Source organism: Melospiza melodia, chromosome 19, assembly GCF_035770615.1.
Source record: "Melospiza melodia melodia isolate bMelMel2 chromosome 19, bMelMel2.pri, whole genome shotgun sequence".
In the NCBI taxonomy this organism is placed as follows: domain Eukaryota; kingdom Metazoa; phylum Chordata; class Aves; order Passeriformes; family Passerellidae; genus Melospiza; species Melospiza melodia.
The window spans coordinates 1,313,338-1,337,157 of NC_086212.1; the positions used below are offsets into that span (position 1 = coordinate 1,313,338).

Here is a 23,820-nt window from a genome sequence, read left to right on the forward strand (position 1 = left end):
GGGCAGGAATTGTTCCCTGTGAGGGTGGGCGGGCCCTGGCACAGGGTGCCCAGAGCAGCTGCGGCTGCCCCTGGATCCCTGGCAGTGCCCAAGGCCAGGCTGGATGGGGCATCCTGGTCTAGCCAAAGGTGTCCCTGGTTATGGCAGGGGATGGAAGAGGATGAGGTTTATATTCCCTTCCAGCCCAAGCCATTCTGGGGTTCTGTGATTTCTATGATCTTCTTTTTACACAAAGCCTGGTATTTCCATGTGCAGTGCTCCCATTGCAAGGTTCTCCCTTCCCTTCTCCATCCTCTCAGTAAGGAAAGAGTCCACCGAGGCCCCTGGGTGATTTAGCATCAAACACATTTATTTCACTTTTATTGAATACAAGAACAGTGAGCACACACGCGTACACCACCGAGCACTGAAAAGAAGTATGACCAAAGGGGGAGAGGGAGAACAAGGGAAGAGAAAAGGAGAGTTAGTGAAGGAACAACAGAGCGTTGCAGTTGGTTGGTAAGGTGCTTCTCAAAGAAAAATAAATATTATTATTATTATTATTATTGTTACTGTTATTATTACTCATGCAATCGCAGGCCAGGTTCAGAATGAATTTGTGGGATTGGGTAAAAACAGGCACTCATGTCTCCCACCCCTTTCCACAGAAAAGGCCCCTGGAAGAAAACAAGCAGTGGCCAGCTATCTGAAACAGTGTGGTGATGGGCAGGCTGGGGCTGAGCAGCAGTAAGCCACACCTTGCCAAGAAAACAAGCAGTGAGCTTTTTTCTTTCCTTTTTTTCTTAATTTAAGGAAAAAAAGGTTTTGACAGTGCCATCCATGAACACGCTGCGGGAGCCAGGGGCTGCTCACTGCAAACAGAACTCGCAGCAGCCCAAGCACAGGGAGCCCCACTCTGTAAAGCTGCTCAATCCCGGGGCAGCCTTCGCTTCCCGGGCTGGGCACCACACTGAGAGCAACTCTGCAGGCTCACAGCAGCCTCGGGTGGGCTGTGGAGGTGCCCCAGCCAGGTGGGCTCTGACCCTGAACTGTGCCATGGTGAACACCCTCCACCACCCCTGGCAGTGCCTCTGTTGGGCACGGCTGGCTTGGGTGCATTGGGAAAACAAAGGAGACAAAAGGAGCCTCTTTGCAGCTGCCCTAAGTGCTGTGAGGCTGGGGCTGTGCTCCCTGGAGGTGTGTGGCTGGCACCTGGGCATGGGCACTGGCAGCAGCCCCTGTGCTCCTGCCTTCCACGCCTCTCTGCCAGAGAACAGAGTCACTGGGGAGCAGCTGCCAGGGAGCAGCTCCCTGCTGGGCAGTGCAGGTGGGAGCAGGGGCTGCCCACGGCATCCTCGCGGCTCAGGAGCTCCTGCTCGGGCATCCTGCGAGCCCTGGCAGGGCCTGGCACAGCACACCCGGTCCTGGGCACAGCCTGTGTCAGGGGTGGGAGACTAAAGGCAAAATGGTGCAGAATCATGGGCCCTTCTGTTTCTGTAGGAGCTAGACATAATTCCAAGAAGGAAACCCATTTCTTTCCTTTCCTTTCTGATTTTGGTTGGGAGCCTACCTGAACTGCCTGTTCACAGTGTTCGGGGCCCTGGGCTTGGCCCACGGTCCCCTTCCAAAGGCAGCCCCGGAGGAGCCTCGGCTGAAGGCTGAGCTGGGAGCAGCTCCACTGACACCTCCTGGGCTCCCCCATCCAGCCTGGCACGCTGGGGACACCGCAGGGATGGGCACAGCACGCTCCCTGCACTGCCCATCCCATGGCAGACAGGGCAGCGCTGCCAGCACTGTCCCCAGCCTTTGCCATCACACCCCTGGCAGTGGGGGAGGCAGGGCACAAGCAGCCCCTCTGCCTCTGACCCTACTACAAAACTCAAGTACGTCCATTATTGGGATCCAGAAACAAAGCAAACCCACCCCACGCAGGGGCAGGGCTCCTGCAGGGGAGCCCCGAGCCCTGCAGCTCCCACCTCGCTCCCAGCCGAGCCCGAGCTCTGGGGCTGGGAGCCCCTCCTGCTGTTGGAGCTGGAGCCTTCCCTGCCCCTCCAGGTGATGCTGCCCCTCCAAACCTCACCACCACACACTGCACATCACCAGCAGGACACTCCTGTCCCTGTCCCTCTCCCCTTCCCCCCCAGCCAGCAGCAGCCAAAACCTTTCCCATTCCTTCCTGCAGGACTCACAGTCCCACGGGTGATCTAAGAGTCTCCAAGTACACCAACCACAGTCAATCCAAGAGTTAACCATTTAAACATGTTGGCATCGTCTGTACCAGCACTGTTGAATTATTTCAGCATTGTTCCCTCCCTCCCCCTCTGTTATATAGAATAATATACAGAACTGAAATGCACATCCATATGAAACCCCACAGGCTGCTCGTCAGAGATGAGAAACCATGTACATATCATTTGCTTTGTTTGAAATGAAACCCATTCCTAAATACCTTCAGAGAACAAGAGGTTGGACAAGTGCACAGAGAAGATAAGGAAGGGAAGGGGAAGAGTTAACAGAACCCCCAAAAAATGCAAAAAACCAGCATGGAATGAGGAGAAGGGCGAAACGACACTTGTGAATTGGAAAATAACTCTAAGGTCATAACTTGAATGTTTTTCTCTCTTCTTTCCAGAGGTGGGGAATGGTTTTGCTTCTGCTTGTGGTTTTTTACTTCAGTTTGCTTACTTGCTTTGTTGCAAAGCAGTTTTCCTTTTCATTCAGTGTGCAACAAATGAACTCATGATTGTGTGTCCTTTCATGTAACATGCAAGATGGTGGCTTATTGTATTGTTACCAAGATTATTGTTATTATTATGACTTTTAAAATCTGATTTGATCACCAATCCAGGAAATTCTTCAATTTATCTGCAGAGGGTTGGCTTTGTTTGTTGGTGGTGTTGTTTGCTATTCGTTTCCAGCATATAGCAGCAGTGCAAGGATGCATTTTGTTTCCTGTTTATATATATATATATATATGTATGTATGTATATATATATATAATATATTTGCTATTCCTTTTTTAAAAATTTTTGTCTCTTGCCATGAACATTGCAGCCAGGATGTCTATGTCTTGCTGATAAATCCAGCATGAAGGCTCCTTCTCCCCTGTTCTCCAGGTTGGAATACAGATGTTGGCTTCCAGGAACATGTTGGTCAAGATTCCTGTGCAAGGCAGATGGAAAGGACCAGGTCATGGAGTGCCAGTCCATGGAGGCTCCTCTCTGGATGAGGGCACTGGATAGAAACTTTGCAAACATTTGGGGCCACGGTTTGCATTTAATTAGCAGGAGCTTTGGTAATTAGCAGGAATTCAGGCACTGGGCTGGTGCTGGTGCATGAAGGACATGAGGGGAGCTGTCACTCCCTCACTTTAAGCCATTCAACTAAAACTGGGTGGATCCTATGGGATGCAGGAATGTCCGGACTCGTTTGTACTGTGGGACAGGGTGAGGCAGCTCCACCAGCCTCTCATGGCCTCCCCAGCTGCACTGCTGGCCACTTTTCCAGGCTTAAAAGCTGCCAATCAGAACCTTCATATGATAAAGAAATGGAAAACCCCAGTTCTGAGGAGCCTCTCCAAAGGCACCTGCAGCCTGGCTCTGCCAGAGCCCCCAGAACTGTTCCCTCTCCTCTGCACCTCTGTCCCCAGTGCTCCCACACAGGGCTCTGGTGGCTGTGCCAGCCCAGGGGAGCTGCATCTCCAGGCTGACAGGGGCAATGGGTTCAAAGGGGGTTCTCTAGGTTCAAGCCCTGGAGAAGTGTCTGGGACTGTGACAGCTTTGGGGTGTCTGCAGGGAGGTGCAAACCTTGTGTGCTGCTGCCTTCACCTGTGTGTGTATAAAAACTAAACCTGGGCATGAGTGGGACTGAAAGCCTGTACGGTTTTTGTAAAGCAAATATAATTTGTGCCAATGTTGTTCTGACATTTTGGCTTTGCATAACCTGTAGCCAAGTGCCTCAGCCTACCCAAAATCCTGAGATCCCTCATTCCCTTCCCACCTCAGGGGGATGAACAGGTCCTTTCCAGGTCCTTTCATTTTTACATCAAATGCCTCTGAGCCCTGTGCTGAGCAGGACAGCAGGGTGACATCCACAGCATTGCTTTCAGTGGCATGGTAGTGACTTCCTGACCACAACCAGGTGGCTGAGCCCAGAGCCACCATGCCACCCTCTGTGGGGACCAGAGACCGTGACCTGTGACACCGCCATCACCAGCAGGAGTAAATCACACCTGGCAGCTTCTCCACCTACCTGAGGTTTCTTGTCCCTTTCCTCTGGAGAGGGCTCTGTTTCTCTGTACACCACAGCTTTGGTTACCAGCATGTCAGGGTGCTGGAGTTTTGCCTCTTTGATTGCTAAAGCCAGTGCCTGGAAAGCAGAAGGGTGAGAGAGAGCATTTATCCTCCCTCTCCTGCAATCAGGCACCCTGACTGCAGCCAGAAAGCAGCTGAGCAGCATTCCAGGGAGCAGAGTGGGATTCCAGGAGGATAGGAATGCAGGGGTTCACAGCTGAACCCACAGCAGCCTGGCAGAAGAGGCTGAAGCCCAGCATGAGAATCCAGCATGATTGGGAATTCATCCATGACTCAGAGCCCCCACAAGCTGCCTTTCTCTGCTGTTTTTCTGTACAGAGGTGCTACTGAAACCTGGGCAGAGGAAAACACTAGAAAAATCTACAGGAATTATCAAATTCATTATTATAATTCTAAAAATTATTTCAGAGCCTTTTAATTACTTTATCTCTTTATTTCTTTTTCTTAAGTAATGAATCCCTGTGAGGCCACAGGGAAGTGACCTTGTGGACCTAAAGACTTGTGTCAGTCTTTGTGATTTCATCCCAAAAGTGTGTCACTTTTGTCCTCTGACACTGAGGCACCGTCACCTGGAGGCTCAATCTGTAGTGAGATAGTGCTGGAAGAGAGAGGTGACCTGGGTCACTCTGGAGTATTTCAACAGAGAAAGGACACGTAGAAATGTGTTTATGACTGTAAGAAAGTGATGCCATCACTCTGTTCTGTACTGGGATGTGGCCTTTGCCATGGCTTCATGGTGGGAGATGGCCCGAGGGTCACTGCACCTGTGGGAACCCGCCCTGCTGGACAGGTCTGGGCCCAGGCAGTCAGGTTTTGGCCAAAAGCAGTAAACAGGCTCAGGCAGAAGCAGAAACATGCAGTGCTGCATCCAGGGACAGCCAGAAGTGGGCAAAGGCAGAGCATCCTGCTCCTACCTGGTCCTGGTCCACATCTTCATCTCCCGTGATGATGATGCGCTTCTCTATCCGGGTCTCGGAGAACCCTCCTTTCACAGTCTGCGTGAGGAGAGGAGAGCTCTCAGCCCTGCCCCAGCAGCCAGCTCCAGGCAGGGGAGGGAACTCTGCCACAGGAGCAGGAACAGCACCAGCATCCCCTCAGAAGTGCCCTGTAATCCAGCAGAGCTCCCACTGCCCCTGGCTCAGGGAGGAGGAAGGCACAGAGCAGCCCCAGGGGAAGGAGAGGGGCTGGGGCAGGTGCCAAACACCCTCCTGCTGCTCAGCTCCTTCACAGAGCTGCTGCTGTCCCTACAGAACCACAGAATCACTGAGGCTGGCAAAGCTCTCTGAGATCACCCAGCCCAACTGTTTCCTAACACTGCCAAAGCCACCACTGACCATGTCCCCACGTGGCACAGCTACACATCTTTGAAACCCCTCCAGAGATGGGACTCCACCACTGTCACAGACATCTTTTATGAAAAATCCTTTCCTTAGGATTTTTTCCTCCTGAGAAGCTAAGAGGCCTCAGGAAAAAAATGTAACCAATGGTTATCTGCTGCTGTGGAATGCAACAGGTGCATCTGTGATTGGTCTCATGTGGTTGTTTCTAATTAATGGCCAGTCACAGCCCAGCTGGCTCAGACTCTCTGTCCCAGACACAAGCCTTTGTTATCATTCTTTCTTTTTCTATTCTTAGCTAGCCTTCTGATGAAATCCTTTCTTCTATTCTTTTAGTATAGTTTTAATGTAATATATACCATAAAATAATAAATCAAGCCTTCTGAAACATGGAGTCAGATCCTCAACTCTTCTCTCATCCTAAGACCCCTGTGAACACTGTCACACACCACTGCCCTGGGCAGCCTGTGCCAGTGCCTGACCACCCTTTCTGTGAGGAAATTTTCCCTTTTATCCAATCTAAACCTCCCCTGGTACAACTTGAGGCCATTTCCTCCCATCCTGTGCCTTGCTCCCTGGAAGAAAAGTGTGTATTTAATCTGGGGATGCAACAGCCATGCGTGAGACCCTCTGCTGCAGCCTTGTCTCCTTCACTTCCCACCCCTGGCCTGTCCCTGGCTGAATGCTCACCCCTGGCTGTGCCTGCCTGCTGTGGTCACACCTGGCTGGATGGCACAGGCAGCACCCAGGGCACACAGCACTCTGTGGGATTGCCATTCCATGGGACAGCACTCAGCTCTTGGCTTGCTGGAAGGAGAGGGGCCCTTTCTGCTGTACCTGGCACAACATAAATCCACCCATCCCCTAATTCCAGTGGCCTTCAGGAAGCCCTGGAGCTGCTCTCACCTTGGTGACGTGGGTGGTGGTGGAGGTGGAGAGTGTTTCTGCAGTGGCACTGAATATGCTGGTGAGCACCTCCTTGCCAGCGGAGCCGCCCGAGATCTGTGGGACACGAACAGGGGACACCATGGTCAGGGGACATCCTGGAGCCTTCTGCTCCTGGGGAGCTCAGCCCAGCCCCAGCCAGCCAGGACCTCCCTCTGGGATGTACCTCCTCAGCCCAGCAGGGAGGGGAGAGCACAGCAAGGGAAAAAGGCAATGAGCTGTGCTTCCAACTGCACCAAGAGCTTCGGGGGACCAGGGAGAGGTTTCCACAGGTATCCAGGCCCACAGCAGCTGCAGAGGGCAGAGGGTATCATGGCTGCTTTTGGCTTTTCTCTACCCACCCTCAGGGCCACTCTAGCACAGAGTTCTCAGGCTGCCTCTGTCTCTGTCCATGCCACTTTGCAAGCCAAAGGGAAGGCTGGGAAGGATGCACTGGTACCTCAGCCCCAGGGCTGCTCTCCCTGCAGCACAAAGGATGAGCCTGGGGCAGCACCTGGTGTTTGGCCAGGCTGCACTCCATCAAAACGAAGGGGTGGAGTAAGAAATCCCTTTCCAGAGGAAAGGCTGTGTTGGGCAGGATGGTTGGTGGCCACCACCTCCACTGGGAGTCAGGAGACTTTGTGGGTGGCCTTGGGTGACCCCACAGGACACCCAGAGCTAAATGCATCTCAGCCCAATGCAGCAGGGACTGGGGTGTTTTTGGGAATTATCCTCCTCAGGCAGATGCTCAAGGTATGGATCTGGCACAGGAAGAACCCCACAGCTTGGGGCCTCCTGACTTCTTGCTCCCCAACCTTCTGAGCATCTTTTTTCCCTTCCCAGTACCAACATATCAGCTGGGTGCCAGTCCTGGGAACACAGCATAGGGCCCAGTGGGACCAATCCCACCCACTTCCAGCCCCACAGGGTTGCCTTTCCCAGCTTGGCCTTGCTGGTGGCACCAGGTCCCCCCTCACCGGTGACAGGGAGCGAAGGTCTGTGGTGGGAGCGGCCCCTTTGCCAGCCTTGGTGCCGTGATCCTGTAAGAAGAGCAGATGGCACGTTGGCTCATGTTGGCATAGGGCAAACATGGCAGGTGCCACTCTCCAAAGACACCCCCAGCGGGGCAGGGTCCCCCCAGCACAGCTGACCCCGGTCACTCCCACAGGAGCAGAGGGACCGCAGGGGACAGTGGCTGCCCCTCCCTCGAGGGCCAGCCCCGCTTACTGAGGTCACCAGCGCTGTCTCTGTGGTGCCAGCCTGGCCAGTGCTGGTGGTGGTGCTGTCCCTGCTGCCCGGGGTGCCTCCGTCCACCTGCCAGGGCAAAGGAAACCAGGTGAGCCTGGAGGTGCCACCAGGGAGTGGGTGACACTTGCAGGGACAATGTGGCCATATCCTGCTGCCAGAGGAAGCCAGGGAGGGCAGTGAAGCTACAGCCAGCTGGTGGCTGTCACCCACTAGGGATGTTCCTGTGTGCCAGCACTGCCCAGCAGCGTGGCAGGTGGGGCCAGGGACCCTCAGACAATATCCCTTTAGCTTGTGTTTTTGGAGGACTTCACCACGCCAAGGGTGAGCAGAGGCCCCCAGCCACCCCACAAAGCCACTGCCCTCCCAGAGCTGCTGCCAGGGACAGGCTTTGGTGGGCTGAGGCTTTGGGGAGCCTCAGGGCTCAGGCTCTCTGGGGAGCCACCGTGTCACCTGGGCCGTGTCTGTGGCGCTGACCCGATGGGGAGCGGAGCCTTCTGCTTCGGGCTTCTTCACAGTCACAGCGTCTGCCTTGGGGGCTGAGGGCTGCAGGAGGAACAGCAGAGAGTCAGCAGAGCCTGGGGCACGATGCCAACAGTCCTGAGTGCTCTGTCCATGGCACAATGCTGGAAAGAGATGACCTTTAAGGTCCCTTCCAGCCCAGCCACTCGAATTCTGTGCTCCTTGTGCAGCAGCCCCTGGCAAAGCATCCCTGCCCTGCTCCTTCGCAGGTGCCACACACACAATGGCACACAATGTTCTATGAGTGTCACACTGAGTCCTGCCTGGGCAAACTGCAGGGCTGGGATGCTGCCCTGGGCAGACAGGCACCACCCACAGTGCCCTGTGACCCACACACCCCAAATCAGCCCTGCTGCTCTGTCCCTGGGATTTTTTGGATAGATTTATAGACACCATGGATAAGGACAAACTAGTCTTCAAAAGCCAAGTGAGAGCCACCAAACCAGTTTCATGCCTATGCTGCAGTCATTTTGTGATCTGTACCAGCTCCTGGTGGCTCTGGGTACACCTGGGGTGGCAGAACCTGGGGGGAATGGACACAGGCTGGCAGCACTGCCCTGCTGCAGGAAACTGGAGCTGCCAAGGGCTCCTGCATGGGAGATGCTTCACCAGTGCTCAGAATTCCTGAGCCAACAGCCCTGGAGTGGATCCCCCACAGCCACAGCTACACACCAGGGTTTCCAGGCTGGCTCAGAGACAGCTCCCTCTAATTCTGCAGCTCCTTCCTGGCTTTAGGTCTGGACTAACCTCGGCAGCTCTGGCCAGCACTGGGGACTTACCTGCAGGGCTGGAGGCTGCCCTAGGTGGGAGGGCCAGAGATGGCCCTGCCCAGCACAGAGACAAGGCCACACAGATGCTGTTCCATCCCCATGAGTGCACTCAGCCCCACACACATGCACATGCAATTTTGTTAGCCCTGCTATGACCCCTCCCAGCACAGAGTGACCCTCCATGAGCTCCAGGGCGGTTCCACGAGGCCAATCCCCCCCAGCCCCAGCCCCAGCATGACCAGAGAGGTTAGCGGGCAGCACATGGCTCTGCACTACACAGACTGGTCACTGGATTCATGCAGGACACGAGGACAGCTCCCATGGTTAGTGCCACGTGCCCTCCCTGTGGCGCACATGCTGCTGTGGGCTGTGCTGGGGCAGCCACACGCAGGGACACAGGTGACAGTGACTTCTCCTGGTTAGCAGATGCACCAAGCACGCGACAGAGCCATGCAACACAGACACAGCGTGCACCGGGCAGGAACGAGGGGTGGCAGCCAGCATGCTCCCCAAAACCAGCCGGGAGCACAACGCAGGCACGAGGGACACGGAGGCACGACGGCACCGGGCCGGTCTCAGTGAATGGTGTCCCTCTGTACCTCTGCCTGGGAGACATCTGGGCTGGGCTGGGAGACCTTATCCCGGCCTTTGACATCCTCTTCCAGTCTGGGAACTACTTTGTCAGCGTGCTGCAAGGAAACCAGGCCTTCATCTTCTGTTTCGCTCTTGTCCTTGTCCAGCTCGGGCAGGCTGCGGGAGATGTCCTCGAAGGCCGTGCCGTGGAAGTCCCCGATGACGGTGAAGTCCACCTCTGCCTCCAGGCTGGAGGTTGAGCTGACGGTGATGCTGGAGCACTTGCGCTCGATGGCCAGGTGGTTGTCCTTCAGGAACACCGAGTCCTTCTCCTGGTCGGGCTCCTCGTCGCCGGTGTCGCTCTCGGGGGCCCTGTGCCGGGGCGGTTTCACCCTCTCCTCGGGGCCCTCCCTCGCCCCCGCTCTCTGAGGGAGACACAATCGTGGAGAGAGAGACGGGGCCGTGAGCACCGCGGGGCAGCGCCGGCGGGACACGGCAGCAGCACGAGGAGGAGGAGGAGGAGGAAGGCTGCAGCAAACATCACAGAGTAGAGTCAAACACAACTCAAGCATGGAGACCGAAACCTTTCTGACAGCAGTGGCTTTGCTGCGGGAGAGAAGGCGACTCCATTGGATTGTGCCAAAAGTTTGTTGGCAATGAATCATCTCAAAAAGGCTCGGTCAGACAAAAAACAAGCTCGGCCAGCTTGGAGGCACTTCAGTGCACCGGTGGAAGCAGATGGATGCAAAACAATGGGTCTGACAGGAGACATTCAGAAAGAGCTCAGACGAAGGGCTATCGGATGTCAGTGACTCAAAAAAAAACAAACAAGGGAAAGAAAGAGAGAAGAGTTTGAAAGGAAAGGGCCCATCGGCCAGGCACGGTGAGGGAGAAGCAAAGGAAGGTGCCAATTCCACTGAGGAGGAATGAGCCAATTCCACTGAGCATCCTGTGAAGCATCACCCTGGGGGGAGGTCCAGCCCAACAGCTGCCCCGGGGTGAGTCTGCCCCACTGACACCACCTGCCCCTCCAGAGGCCTCAGGTGAGTCTCAGGGTGACCTGGTCAGTGTAATTGACAGCACAGCCAGAGCCAAAGGATGACCTCCCTCCATCCACTCTTCTCCAGACACAGACATACCTCTCAACTCTGCCATCGGAGGGGACATGTCCCATTGCCACACTTTGCCATGAAGCCATGGGAAATCTGCACCCAGTTGTCCCTTAGGAACAGCTCTAAGCTCATCGATGCCAGAGGAAACCCCACCTCCTGGCCTCTGCTCCAGGCGTTACAGCCAGGGCCATCCCCCACGGGCCGGGCCTGGCAGCACACCCCTCCCTCGGCACTGTGGGAGGTTGAGAGGTATGGACGACACACAGGGTGTCCAGCAGCACCGGGGAACACGCTGCAGACACGTGTGGGGGTGTGTCTGACCAATACATACAGAGAGCCCTGCAAGGGGAGCGGAGGGGCAGCACAGCCCGGGCTGCGGGGCGAGCGCTCACACTGCCGGGAGAAGCACTTATCAAAACAGCACTGAGACCTGCGAGACCACTGGAACAGCAGCCTTTACATTCTCTTCTTTCAGGCTGGATTTTACTGATGGGTCACATAAATCCTTCTCTTCCCCACTTGGTTGCTGAGATTTGCTCTGGATTAGAGAAAAGGGTTAGTCGGAAGGAAATGAACTCTGCAGGAGCTGCTCAGGCGCTCACGAGAGCGAGGGAAGCTGCTCCATCAGCCGGCCACCAGCTTGCTGAAGGCAGGAAGGGTGGCAGCTAAGCAAGAAGGGGTAATCAACCAACGTAGGAAATGCAGGGGTGAAGCTGGAAGCGTGGGCCGCGTGTCCGTGACAGTCCCAGCTGCTCCAGCCACCCCCCGGCGCCCTGTCCTGCTCCCGGCCACGGAGCTCGGGTGCCCCTCCTGGGTTCAGCATTCTCCAGGGAGCCAAAATGTTGGGGGGCGCAAAACAAAAGCTGATGAACCGACTGGGCAGCGGCTGCGCATGCAGCCAGTGAAGCCTGACCACACACACAGACAGAGAGGACAGGGATGCAAAGCGCCTGCTGCCAGTCAATGGAGTGTGAGGAGCCACTGGACACGGGCAGAGCCACAGAACATGCGCACGAACGGCCCGTCCGGACGGCTCGGTGCGGTTACCACGGCCTCGGCCAGGGTGAGCTCACAGCCGGAGTCGGGCGAGGCCAGATCGGCACTGTCTTCTTCGTGCTCGGGCTCGGCAGAGACTCCTTCCTTCAGGGACTGAGGCTGGGAGGTGCCTCCTGAACCAGCCCCTTGCCTGAGGGCCAAGGAGCCCACGCTGGACACAGGTCCCACTGCAGAGGGTGAGGCGAGGCCGGTGCTCCAAGGCAGATCCTGGGCCACATTTGCCTTCCCCATGGCTGTCACCAATGTCTCAGCTTCAGGCACGTGCTCCTGTCCCTCCTGGCCCGCCCTTCGCTCCGCTTCACCTTGCTCAAACATCTTGATCTTGGAGGCCACGGAAGTTTCCCTGTAGCTCTTGCTGTCCTCCTGGCTTCCTGGGGCCAGGGCAGCATCCCTGTGCTCCTGGGCCACAGCTCCTGCCAGCCCAGCCATGCACACCGACAGCCCAGGCCCTGCTGGATGTGTCTCACCACCTGACTGCCCTGTCCTGCCTTCATTCACCACGGCAGAGAGCTGGGATGCCTCGCTTCCTTGGCACAATCCTGCTGCAGGGGACTGGAAGGGAAGGATGTCAGCAGCTGCTTTAGGGACAGAGTCATCCTGTGGTGGCTGCCCCGGAGCCAGGTCACTGTCCCTGGTGCTTTCTGGGACTCTCCAGCTCCCACCCTGCAGATCTTGTCCAACACTGAACTCTGAGTCCTGCTGTGGCTCTTGTGCTTTGGGATCTGCATTGGGGAGGGGCAAGTCCCTCAGGATTGTCTCAGTCTGCTGTTCTGCTTCTTCTCCCTCGGGGGGCACCTCAGCCATGCCAAGGCTTTTGTCATGGGACAGTTCTTCCATCCCAGAACCTTCATCTCTGGTCGGCTTCCCTGACCCTGAGCCCTGGAAGAGCTCTTTGATCATGGGCTTCTCTCCCTGCACTGGCTCTTCAGTGGCAGGCACGTTGTTGTTCTGCACTGTGTCCATGTCCTGGGCCACCTCGCTGGTGGCCAAGTCTCTGACCTGGACTGACTCTGCTGCAGGGTCTGTGTTTTGGGGTGGTTCTCTTGTAACAGGACTTTTCACCTCACGGGGTTTCCATGAGGCAAATCCCACATTTTGGGATTGCTCTTCAGCTTCAGGATTAGTGCCCATGGGCAATGCCACCTCCTTAGAGGGACTCCCACGCTCGGGCATGGCCACCTCTCTGGCAGGGCTGGTGCCCAGGGACAGGTCTGTGCCCGGAGGCTCCGTACCTGGAGATGGCTCCGTACCTGCAGATGGCTCCACAGGGACTGGCCTGGGTTTCTGGGGAAGGGGTGGAGGGACAGGAGCACTGGGTTTGTCCCTCTCCAGCCCCGCGGTGTGAGTGTGGCCCTGCCAAGACCCAGCTGATGATGGTGGTGACTTGGGCTCTATCTCTTCCATCTGAAGAACCACTCTGGTACTTTCCTCCCTGTCACTGTCTGCTCCAACCCTTCCCGAGAGCCCCTCCAGGGCTGGGCAGATGTCTGGGGACTGTTCTGGGCTCCCTCTGTGCTCCTCAGCCCTGGGGCCATCCCCTGCCAGGCCACATGGCTTCAAGCCTCCCACCGAGCTCTGCAGCTCCATCTCCTCTGGTCCCACCTCCTGGGAACACAGCAGGGCTTCACTTTCCATGGATGCTCCTCCAGGCACCCCAGCACCAGGTGCTTTCTCTGGCTGCAGGGACAGCTCTTCCCACCCTGAGAGGGGATGTCCCTCCAGGCTGGTCCCATCACAGCTCATCCCAGGTGGCTCTGGTGCTCCAGTGGGTTTTTCAGACACTGTCCTGTGTTGGTGACTTGCTGAGGAGGGGGCTTGGAACCCTTCTGCCACAGGTGTGACATGCTCGGATCCCTGCCTGGATGTGTTTACTGGGGCTTCTGGTCTCTCCTCCAAGCCAAGGCACCCACCAGTGTCCAAGACCAGGTGTGCTTTACTGTCCTTCTCCTCCCCCTCTGGATCTCCTAAGTAGATGATCCTCTGGGTTGCAGAAGTCTCTGAGCTGTCGTCACCAGCCTTCACTTTAATTTTCAGGACCTCTGGGGCCGTGGCTGCCACTCTGGCCTCCTGCTTCCTGAAGGCTGCAGAAGCACGGTCCTTGGAGAGCACCTCACCTTCTCCCTGGGGAGGCTCTGGCTCCAAAATCTTGGTCCTTTGCCTCTCTTCAGGCTGCTGACAGGGCTTGGGCAGCCCTGGCTCCCTGGTGGCTGCGCCTCTGCCCAGCTCTTGGGGCTCCCCCTCTGCATTCTCGGCGGGTGGATGTGCCTCCCCTGGGCTGGACTCACCCCTGCTTTCCTTCTCATAGAGCTCATCCTCCCACACAGACTCAAAATCCTCGGGACTAGCAATCATTTTGGCTCTCTTCCTCGTCTCCAAGGCTGCAGCTGCCGGCTCTTCCTGGCCTGCCCCGTCCTTGGCTTTCCCTACTGTCACCACCACTTTGGTCAGGCTGCCACTCGTGCTCCCCTCCGAGGTCCCTGCACGTGCTTCTTCTGTCTTGGCTCTCAGAGTTTTCCTCAGAGCTACAGCTTCCAGCCTAGGGGCTTCTCTCTCTATAAATACCCAGTGCTCCGAGCCCTGCATTGCAATTGGAGCAAGAAGAGTTAAACGCATCAGACACCCGGCCCCGAGTGCTGCTGGCACGACTGGCACAGCTGCTCAGCCTGGCACAGGGCTGCCTACATCATCATCACCATCATCACTGTCGTTATTATTATTATTATCATTATTATTATTATTATTACTATTACTATTGTTCTTATCAAGGCCAGAGTTGAGGCTCTGCACAGAGCCCAGCCGCTCATTGATGGGGAGAGGGGCTGGAAATAAGGGGCTGATGCCACACTGGGGATCAAGCCAGTGTCCTCTCTGGGGACAGTGCTCTGCTCTGGGTGGTGGCCCCCTGACACACCTGCAATACCTGGGGCTCTGCTGGTGGCACAGAGTGGGAGTGGAGCTCCCAGCACACACAAGAACACCACCAGGGTCTCTCTGGAGGCAGGGGAACACAGCTGGCTGCCCCCTTGTTTGCAGCTGGCTCTGGCAACTCCCAGGGGTGAGATTTCATTGGAAGCAAGGCCCTGGGTTCTGGGTAGCTTCACTCTCAGTGTCATCCATGTGCCCTAAGAATTTGTCAGAGTGCCAAGAGCACGAGCAGGGAAAGAAACCACTGCAAGCCATCAGCAAGGCCCTGTCCCTTTCCTACCAGCTGCTGCAGCTCAGATTCCCCAAAAGGCCATCCCTCCTTTCCAGCTCACCAGGGACATCTCCTCAGAACCCAGCCATGCTGAAAACAAGTGTTCAGCAAGTGTCACCTGAGAAAGGCTCCCTGGGAAGTGTAAAAGATCACAGGTTCAGCAGCAGGACCGAGCAAAGGCCACGGAGCATCCTGCAGCACGGCCACAGCGGGAATGTCACCGTGCTGCTGGCAGGGGACACCAGGTCACTGCTGCCAGGGACACCTTGTACATCCATGTGCTCATCCTGCACGTCAGCTGAAGGCCTCATGAGGGCACAGAACAAAGCACTGCTAGAATCCAGCCACTTTTGGAACAGCAGGTAGGAAATAACTCATGGGAAGAGAGTTTCAGGAGAACATCTGCACCATGGGGCAGCTCAGCCACCCCTGGCAGCACATGAGGAGGGCAGTGCTGGGGCTCCCCTGGGGCTGGCACTGCCCATGGCACAGCCTGCAGCAGGGGCAGGGATGGCCCTCGAGGGCACCAGGATGCACTCCAGGCCCAGGGAGGGGCTGCCTGGCCGTGCCCCCTCCAGCCAGGAACAGCTGGAAATGTGAGCCTTGCCCCATGCAGGGCACTGGGGGAATGTTTGGAGCAGTTGCACCAAAATGCAAACCTAGTGACTGATACTGAAGAAAGGGAAAGAGGGGCAGAGGGGAGCAGAGCCAGAGAGAGGAAGGGAAGATAATATTAGAGAGAAAGAAAGGAGGAAAACCAGTTACTAGTGGAAGAGCTCCCACAAGGAAATGAGAAGTCAGTGAAAGCCCCCAGCAGAAGAATGCCATTCCCAGCTGCTCCTTTCTCTGCCAGGTGTCAAAGGAAGCAGAGCTCCCTCGGCACAGTGCTGCAGGCCCTGCCCTTGCCCTCACTGCAGCCCCCCACCTGCCCCTGCCCCAGGCTCTGCCAAGATTCCCTCTGCCCCCAGAAACCCCCAGGAGCCTGCAGGGAAGCACCTGGGGGCTGTGCTGTGGTGCAGCCCATGGGCACCCCAGGAGCACACCCCACCCCTGAGGGCAGGAAAGTACCAACTCCTTGCAGTGCCAGGGCATCCACAGGGATGGGCAGCAAGGCAGCCTCCTCCTCTGGTGCCAGAGGGATCCTTGGCAAGGACTATGCCCTGGCCAGGCAGCCCCAGTGAGCAGCAGGGGCTGCAGGAAACCTGACCCCCAGCCCCCTCCAGCAGGAGCCTCTCCCACAGCCCCTTCCCCTGCACCAGCTGCTCTCCAGCTCCCTTCCTCCACTCCTGCCTCCAGGGCAGCTTTTGTTCCTTCCCAGTCCATGGCACTGGGAACAGAGCCCACCAGTGCCTGCCCCGGGGCTGTTCCCAGCTGGGTGTGACCCATGGCAGCACCATCCCCCCTGCCTGGGAGCTCCCTGGGCTGCCCTGCTGCTCTCTGGCCCTCAGTCCCTGAGTCCCTGTGCTGCTGTGTGACCCTCAGTCCCTGTGCTCTCTCTGTCCCTCAGTCCCTGTGCTCTCTGTCCCTCAGTCTCTGTGCTCTCTCTGTCCCTCAGTCCCTGTGCTGCTCTCTCTGTCCCTCAGTCCCTGTGCTGCTGTGTGACCCTCAGTCCCTGTGCTCTCTCTGTCCCTCAGTCCCTGTGCTCTCTCTGTCCCTCAGTCCCTGTGCTCTCTGTCCCTCAGTCCCTGTGCTCTCTCTGTCCCTCAGTCCCGGTGCTCTCTCTGTCCCTCAGTCCCTGTGCTCTCTCTGTCCCTCAGTCCCTGTGCTGCTCTCTCTGTCCCTCAGTCCCTGTGCTCTCTCTGTCCCTCAGTCCCTGTGCTCTCTCTGTCCCTCAGTCCCTGTGCTCTCTCTGTCCCTCAGTCCCTGTGCTGCTCTCTCTGCCCCTCAGTCCCTGTGCTCTCTCTGTCCCTCAGTCCCGGTGCTCTCTCTGTCCCTCAGTCCCTGTGCTCTCTCTGTCCCTCAGTCCCTGTGCTCTCTCTGTCCCTCAGTCCCGGTGCTCTCTCTGTCCCTCAGTCCCTGTGCACTCCCTGCTGTCCAGCAGCCACGCTCAGTCAGGACACCGCTCACTTTCCTGAGGGTGCAGCAGCTTCTCTCCTGCTCCTGCCCTGCTGTCCCACTGCTGAAAGCATTCTCAGCCAGGACAAGGATAGGCAGCTTGTGGGCACCTGTACAAATCTCCTCAGCAAAGCCCTCTCACCCCTCTTCTCTGGCTTCAAACCAGAGTCCTTCAGAGGAGATCTTCCCTGAGCAAAGGGGATGATTTTCTTCAGGCTCCTCTTCTGAACTAAGGCCCAAGATAAATGTAGATCAAAAAGTCTGACCCCTGGAACATCTTCATCCATGACAGGACCTCTTCACCAGTCAGGAAAACCCCAAAGTTTCAGATTTATTCCCAAACCAGCTTCTTCCCTCTCCCCAGGCTCTCGAGGTGGGCACAGCCCAAGGGGCATCCAGCTCCTCCTTGGTGTGGTGCACACTCTGCTCTGGAGGGCTCTGGCCACAGCCCACAGCTCAGGGCAGCCCTTTTGTGTCCAGAGCCTCAGGGCTCTGGGGGATGCTTGGAGCAAATCCCTGGACCCTGGGGCACATCCCCCAGGGAAGTAGGAGCTCGTGAGGAGCTGTCAGTGGGCTGGGGGATGGAGCCACAGCAAAGCTGCCTCTGAAGGGCTGATGCTGGGAAGGCTCTGTCCAGAGACCAGTCCTGACCTCCCAAGGGATAAGTGACTTTCACATTCCTGCCTTCCCTCCCCGTGCAGCACCTGCTCTAGGGACAGAAGCAACTGGGAAGGGCATTCCCACTGTGGCCTTCAGCACAAGAGACAGAAAGGAAAGAGGAGAGCAGGGAGTAGAGACAGCCTCTGCTGCTGCCAAGGGGGGCCACAGCCTTGGAGAGGCACACGGGGGCTTCTCCCCTGAGCATCCTTCAGTGCCCCTGCTGCCCTTCTCTGCTCTGAGGGAGACCCAGCTCACCTGAGAGGAAAGCACAGCCTCAGGCAAGGATAATGAGGGAATCAGATGTTGGGACAAAACAGGGGGCTGGAGAGGCTCCTGGCACTGCCCAGTCCAGTGTTCTTGCCCTCCAGCAGGAGTGGGGCCAGAGGGCTGGAAGAGACAGACCACCCAACCCCATGGGCACCAGGGGACCTCCTGGCAGTGATGAGAGCTCCAGGCTCTGCAGATGTGCTGTCCTTGTGCCATCACCCCCTTGGGGCCATGACTCTCTCAGGGAGACCTCAGGCTCTGGCCTGTGGGGACACATGGGGACACGTCAGGGCTGTCTCAGTCACAGATGCCTGTAGAGAAACCACTGGTGAGGCACCTCAGCACCTGCACCCCAGCTCAGGCTGGGCACACCGAGGGCAAGACTGACTCAGGAGATGTGTGTGTGCACCTCACACCTGCTGTTTCTGTCCTCCAGCTCCCAAATCCTGGACTGGGGAGGGTGCCAGCATGGACCAGGAGATGCTGCTCCTCCGTTGAAGGTGCCATATCCTTGCTGAAGCCCAGGCTGTGCCCCAGCCCTCCCTGACCCCCATCCTGCCTCCTGGGGATTGCTTCAGCCAGCCCAGGTTCAGGCTCCTGCCCATGCTAGTGACTCTGCATGGTCTAAGGGACATCCACATCGAGCAAGAGTGTGCCCAGCCTGTCCCCCACCCCTCTGCCTCCCCTGGGGTGCTCAGGCAGGACAAGTGTCCCAGCATTGCACATCCCTGGGGCCAACCATGCCAGAACCAAGGCTCAAACCCCAGGCTGCTTTTGCTCAGTGAAGGCACCACTCCCGGCTGTCCCCTAAACCCACACACAGGGGGTGCTGGGAGCTCACAGCCCTCACACTGATGGAGCATGATGTGCACAGGCATGGCTCCAAGGGTGCCCTTTGTCAGGGTGCCTGGGCCTAGGGAACCCCAGCTGCAGCCAGGACAGCCTGAGGCTGCTGGAGCAGCCACCCAGGTGTCCAGGCCATCAGGTCACCCCTGCCTTGGGACCCTCAGTACTGAGCTCCAGCACTGGCAACTCTCTCCAGGAACACAGAGCCCTGCAGGAACAGCCAGGGGAGAGGTCCCACCAACAGCCCTGTCCTGGGAGGGTCCTGCCTATCACCAGGGAGGGCACCCAGCCATGGGCAGCTCTGCGCAGAGGGCACAAGACCCCTTGGCAGGCTGGGGACCCCCATGGTGGGAGTGAGAGGTGGGGGAGAAAGGGGATGGTGACAACCTCAGGAGAGGAGACAAGGCTTTTCTGTGTGAAAGATTCCATGCTTAGGGAAGCTCCATGCTCAGATGCAAAATCCTCTAAGGTGTCCTCTTCCATCGTCTGTGCCAGCACGGAAACCCCAGCACCCACAGGGAGAGAGAGAGAGGGAGACAGAGACAGAGAGACAGAGACAAAGAGAGAGAGAGAGAGAGAGAGAGAGAGAAAGGGAGAATTTGAGAAGGAATGAAGGAACAAAGGGTGAGCAGGTGGGTGAGCTGATGGATGAATGGATGGAAGGATGGATAGATAGATGGACAGAGGTCACAGCAGTGCCAGCTCTAGATGCTCCAATCACATCTCTGCACCTGATAAATTCCATGGTAAAAGCAATGTGGGGGAAAGCCCCCCTTCCTCTGAGCACTGTGAGGGGCCACAGCCCCCCCTGCAGCCCCCATCTCCAGGCAGTGCTGGGGCCCACTGGGAACACAGGCACATCCCAAACTCCCCACAGAGCCCATGGCCTCTCCCTGACAGGGGCAGCCAGGGCAGAGCAGCCCCACGGGTGGCACCCACCCTCCTGGAGCCACGTCCCCTGCTGCGGGCACAGCACACACCGAGGGACAGCAGGCAGGGAAGGTCCCTGGCAGGGACAGGGCATCCAGGCTGGCAGGGGGACACTCCTGTCACATGCTGCCTGCACTGAGCCCAGCAGGGACCCAGGCCACAGAGCTGTGTCACATCCACACCCCTCCAGCACGGGGGCTCTGTCCTGGCACCCCACTCCAGCACTCTCCTGTTGCCCCCCTGGTCCCAGTGCAAAGCCAGTGTGCACAATGCCCAGAAGGGTGGATGTGGCTGTGGGATCCAGCACGGCACCACCCATCTTCCACCTCCTCCCACCACCCAGGTTCCACTGCTGAGAGCACCACAGGGCACCCCTGCACAGGAGCCTGGTCCTGCCCTGCTGGGGACAGCCCTGGGCAGGAGCTGCACTGGCCCTGCCCCACAGGCTGCTCCTGAGAAGAGCAAGCAAAACCCCACCCCATGGACCACCAGAGCCACAGCCCACCTCTCTGGTAGCCCCCAAACCCCTCCAGACAAGGGCTGCTCAGTCTCCTGCAGTGCCCAGGGAGACCCCCCCACCAGCAGTAAAAATGGTTCAAAAACATAGAAACAACACCCATGTCCCCAGCATGCACAGGGCAGCACAGGAGCTGAAGGACTGCTCCCCAACAGATCCTGATCCTCTCTGGAAGAGAAGCAGCAGAACAAACCTCAGTGGCCTTTTCAGGGGTTCCCTTTGGTGTTTCATCCTCGTGCTTGGGTGAGGAAGAGGCTGGTGAGGAAGGCAGCCTCCTGTCCCGGTCCCTGTGAACCAGTTTGCTGTTGGGCTCCTTCAGGGTCCGCTTCAGCTCATTGATGCTGGCCTGGTGCTTCAGCAAAACGTCCTCTGGCTTGTCTAAAAACTTGGGAAGGAGAGAGGAAGAGGGAGATGCAGCAGCAGCCCAGTCCAAAGGGATGAGGAGGGGCACTGGGAGGGCTGGTGTCACACTGGGCTGGACTTGAGGGGCTCAGGTGCCAAATGAAGAGCAGAATGGAGCACCATGGTCTGCAGGTCCCACTGTAGGACAGGGAGCAGCTCCTTCACTGCAGGCAGCAGCACAACGTGGGCAGCAGGTGAAGGGCACAGCATGGCCTGGTGGCATCTCCAGGGCTCTGTGTCCTCCTGGCTGGGGACATGCTAAAGCTTCCTGGAGGGGAGAGCTGGCTCTCCTTTGGGACCAGCAAGGAATGGGGCCCTGCTGGAAACACCAGCAGCCTCTGCTGTTGGCTGGTGCCAGGCACAAGGGAGCCCAGGCTCTCTCACAAAGGCACTTCCAGCAGAGCTCCCCCAGAGCAGGCTCTGACAAAGGGCTGGAGGTCCATGGCTGGGCAGGGATGTCCAGCATGGATCCAAGACTGGATCCCTGTGGATCAGCCCAGGGTGGGGTGAGTCTGATCTGCTCTGGAGAGAGGACAGCTCAGAGTGCTCAGGGAGAAGAGTGTCAGGGCACGGCGCCGGGGTGCCCCCTCATCCTGCCACAGAGGTGGGCAAACCAGGAGGAACCCGGCTTCTGCCTCCAACCCAAACCCAAAGCTCTCCTCAGGTTCAAAAGGAGGCCCCCAAACACCTCCCCAGCACCTTCTGGGCAACAGAGCAGAGACCCGTGAGAGTCCCAGCAAAAGCCCCACTGAATTTTCCAGACCAGAGGGCTCAGCAGCGCTCAGGAAAGTCCCGGCCTGGCCCCGCATGCCCGAGCTGAGGGGGGCTCAGGTGTGCCCACCTCTGGGCTGGGCGCAGCACATGCACATGCAGGGGGCAAGCGATGAGGCGGGCAGGGTCGGGGCGGTGCCCACCCCGCTGGGGCTGCACAGGGAGCCTGGGCGGGGTCAGGGCAGTGCCCACCCCATCCCCTGGCAGTGCTTGCTCCCATTGGCAGCTCCAGCTGGGATCTCTGCTCACAGAGGGGATCCCCCGGGGAGCACCCCTGGATTTGAGGCCAGGATGAATCGTTCCTGACGGGGCCATCACAGGCACAATTTGTGCAGGGAGGGTCCAGCCTCCTTCTCTGCTCAGGCCCCCTCAGGGTGGGCAGGCACAGGGCTGGTGTGAGCGCTGGCCCCCCCAGGCAGCTGAGAGCCTCTTGGCCCCTGTGGGGTGGGATGGCAGCCACAGTGCTTGGGGAGCCCCAGCCCAGCTCTCCGGGGGCTGCAGGAGAGCTGGGCAGGGGGGATGAGGCACTTTGGGTCAGGCAGGAGCAGAGCGTGGGTCGGGTGCCAGCAGGAGGATGGGACCAGCTCCACAGGAGAGGAGACACACGGTGAGGACATGGCAGGGTCAGGAACACGAGCAGAAGCCAAGTCATCCCAACGGGCCAGGGCCTCTCCTGCCCTTGGGAGGGCTCTTGCTCACAGGCACGATCAGGACCCCCTTACTTAGTGGGATAGAAGATGCCACAGCTGATGCCCAGCTGTCTGTTCCTCGGGCTCCTCCAGCACCCAACCCCCGGCCCGGTGCATCTTGTATTCCAGTAAATAGGGGGACAGACGGACTTGTTTTGGGAAGGATGGACAATATGATGCACCAATGAGGACTAAGATACTCCAGAGAGAGAATACCTCCTGCTTGTGCCTGGGGGTTGTTTCGTGCTCCGGCTGGCAGCAAAGAGAGGGTTAAAAGTAACCAGCAGGGTCAGTTGAGGGCACTTGTCACAAACACCACAGTTAAGTTGATAGGCTGGTAGGGACCCCCCTCCCCTCCCAGCATGGGGCTGAAATGGCTGGGACAGCCCAGGGACCAGGGCAGGAGGGGCTGGGCTGTGCCAGGCAGTAGTGGGCACTGATGTGCTCAGCCTGTCCCCATCCCTGTCCCAGAACCTGGCTGCTCCCAGGTCCAGCCCTGCCTGGAGATGAACCTTGAGACCACCTGGAGGGCTCTGGGGAATCCAAGTTAATCTGAACCCCTGTGACAGCTCCACTTCCACTGGTGGGGCCAAGAGTCACATGCCCAGGGCCCCACCAGCCTGGGGCACAGGTGACACCCACAGGGCTGCAGGGACCCTGCCCTGAGGTGACCCTTCCTGCCTGCAGCCCAGCCCTGCTGCCTGTGCCCAGGCCCTGCCTGCCTACCCCTCCACCCCCACCCTCTTCTGCCCACCTCGGCTGTACCTTCAGCTCCTTGATCTTCGTCGGGGTGGTCACCTCCTCATCCTCCGTCTCAGAGCGTCTCCTGCTGCCAAACTCACCGTCCTCATCCTGCTTCTCCCCCTCAGGCCCGGCGTCGTGGTTCTCGCTGACAGAGGCTGGGCGAGAGAACTCTGCCCATGGGGGACAGACAGGTCACTGCAGCCCTGCCACCCTGCTCCTGTCCCAGCCCCCTGCTCCTGCCCCTGCCAGCTCTGCCAGCTGAGTCACTGCAGCCCTGCCACCCTGCTCCTGTCCCTGCTCCCTGCCCCTCCAGCTGGGTCACTGCAGCCCTGCCACCCTGCTCCTGTCCCAGCCCCCTGCTCCTGCCCCTGCCCTGCCACCCTGCTCCTGCCCCAGCCCCCTGCTCCTGCTCCCTGTCCCTGCCACCCTGCTCCTGTCCCTGCTCCCTGTCCCTGCTCCCTGCCCCTCCAGCTGGGTCACTGCAGCCCTGCCACCCTGCTCCTGCCCCAGCCCCAGCCCTGCCACCCTGCCCCTGCTTCTGCCCCTGCCCTGCCACCCTGCTCCTGCCCCAGCCCCAGCCCTGCCACCCTTCTCCTGTCCCAGCCCTGCCACCCTGCTCCTGCCCCAGCCCTACCACCCTGCTCCTGCCCCAGCCCCAGCCCTGCCACCCTGCCCCTGCTTCTGCTCCTGCCCTGCCACCCTTCTCCTGCCCCAGCCCTGCCACCCTGCTCCTGCCCCAGCCCTGCCACCCTGCTCCTGCCCCAGCCCTACCACCCTGCTCCTGCCCCAGCCCCAGCCCTGCCACCCTGCCCCTGCTTCTGCTCCTGCCCTGCCACCCTTCTCCTGCCCCAGCCCTGCCACCCTGCTCCTGCCCCAGCCCTGCCACCCTGCTCCTGCCCCTGCCCCAGCCCT

At 58.4% G+C, this 23,820-nt stretch overlaps 1 protein-coding gene across 16 annotated transcripts in view; it reads right to left on the bottom strand.

Moving 5' to 3' along the window:
• Nucleotides 1-328: 328 nt before the first annotated feature.
• Nucleotides 329-23,820, bottom strand: part of EPB41L1 (erythrocyte membrane protein band 4.1 like 1) — a 66,104-nt gene continuing 42,612 nt past the window's right edge. For 2 of the 16 annotated variants that reach the window (XM_063172107.1, XM_063172108.1), the window contains 14 exons: nucleotides 22,930-23,078; nucleotides 22,381-22,416; nucleotides 20,496-20,687; nucleotides 19,243-19,341; nucleotides 11,823-14,408; nucleotides 11,206-11,313; nucleotides 9,690-10,088; nucleotides 8,252-8,344; nucleotides 7,781-7,867; nucleotides 7,531-7,593; nucleotides 6,536-6,631; nucleotides 5,207-5,287; nucleotides 4,231-4,347; nucleotides 329-3,141 (listed from right to left, as the gene is read on the bottom strand). In XM_063172107.1, the coding sequence (XP_063028177.1) occupies nucleotides 3,133-3,141; nucleotides 4,231-4,347; nucleotides 5,207-5,287; nucleotides 6,536-6,631; nucleotides 7,531-7,593; nucleotides 7,781-7,867; nucleotides 8,252-8,344; nucleotides 9,690-10,088; nucleotides 11,206-11,313; nucleotides 11,823-14,408; nucleotides 19,243-19,341; nucleotides 20,496-20,687; nucleotides 22,381-22,416; nucleotides 22,930-23,078 (4,115 nt within the window). In that variant the 3' untranslated portion in view covers nucleotides 329-3,132. The remainder of the gene's footprint in view (nucleotides 3,142-4,230; nucleotides 4,348-5,206; nucleotides 5,288-6,535; nucleotides 6,632-7,530; nucleotides 7,594-7,780; nucleotides 7,868-8,251; nucleotides 8,345-9,689; nucleotides 10,089-11,205; nucleotides 11,314-11,822; nucleotides 14,409-19,242; nucleotides 19,342-20,495; nucleotides 20,688-22,380; nucleotides 22,417-22,929; nucleotides 23,079-23,820) is intronic. The other 14 variants (XM_063172109.1, XM_063172110.1, XM_063172112.1 and 11 more) reach the window with 14 other exon arrangements.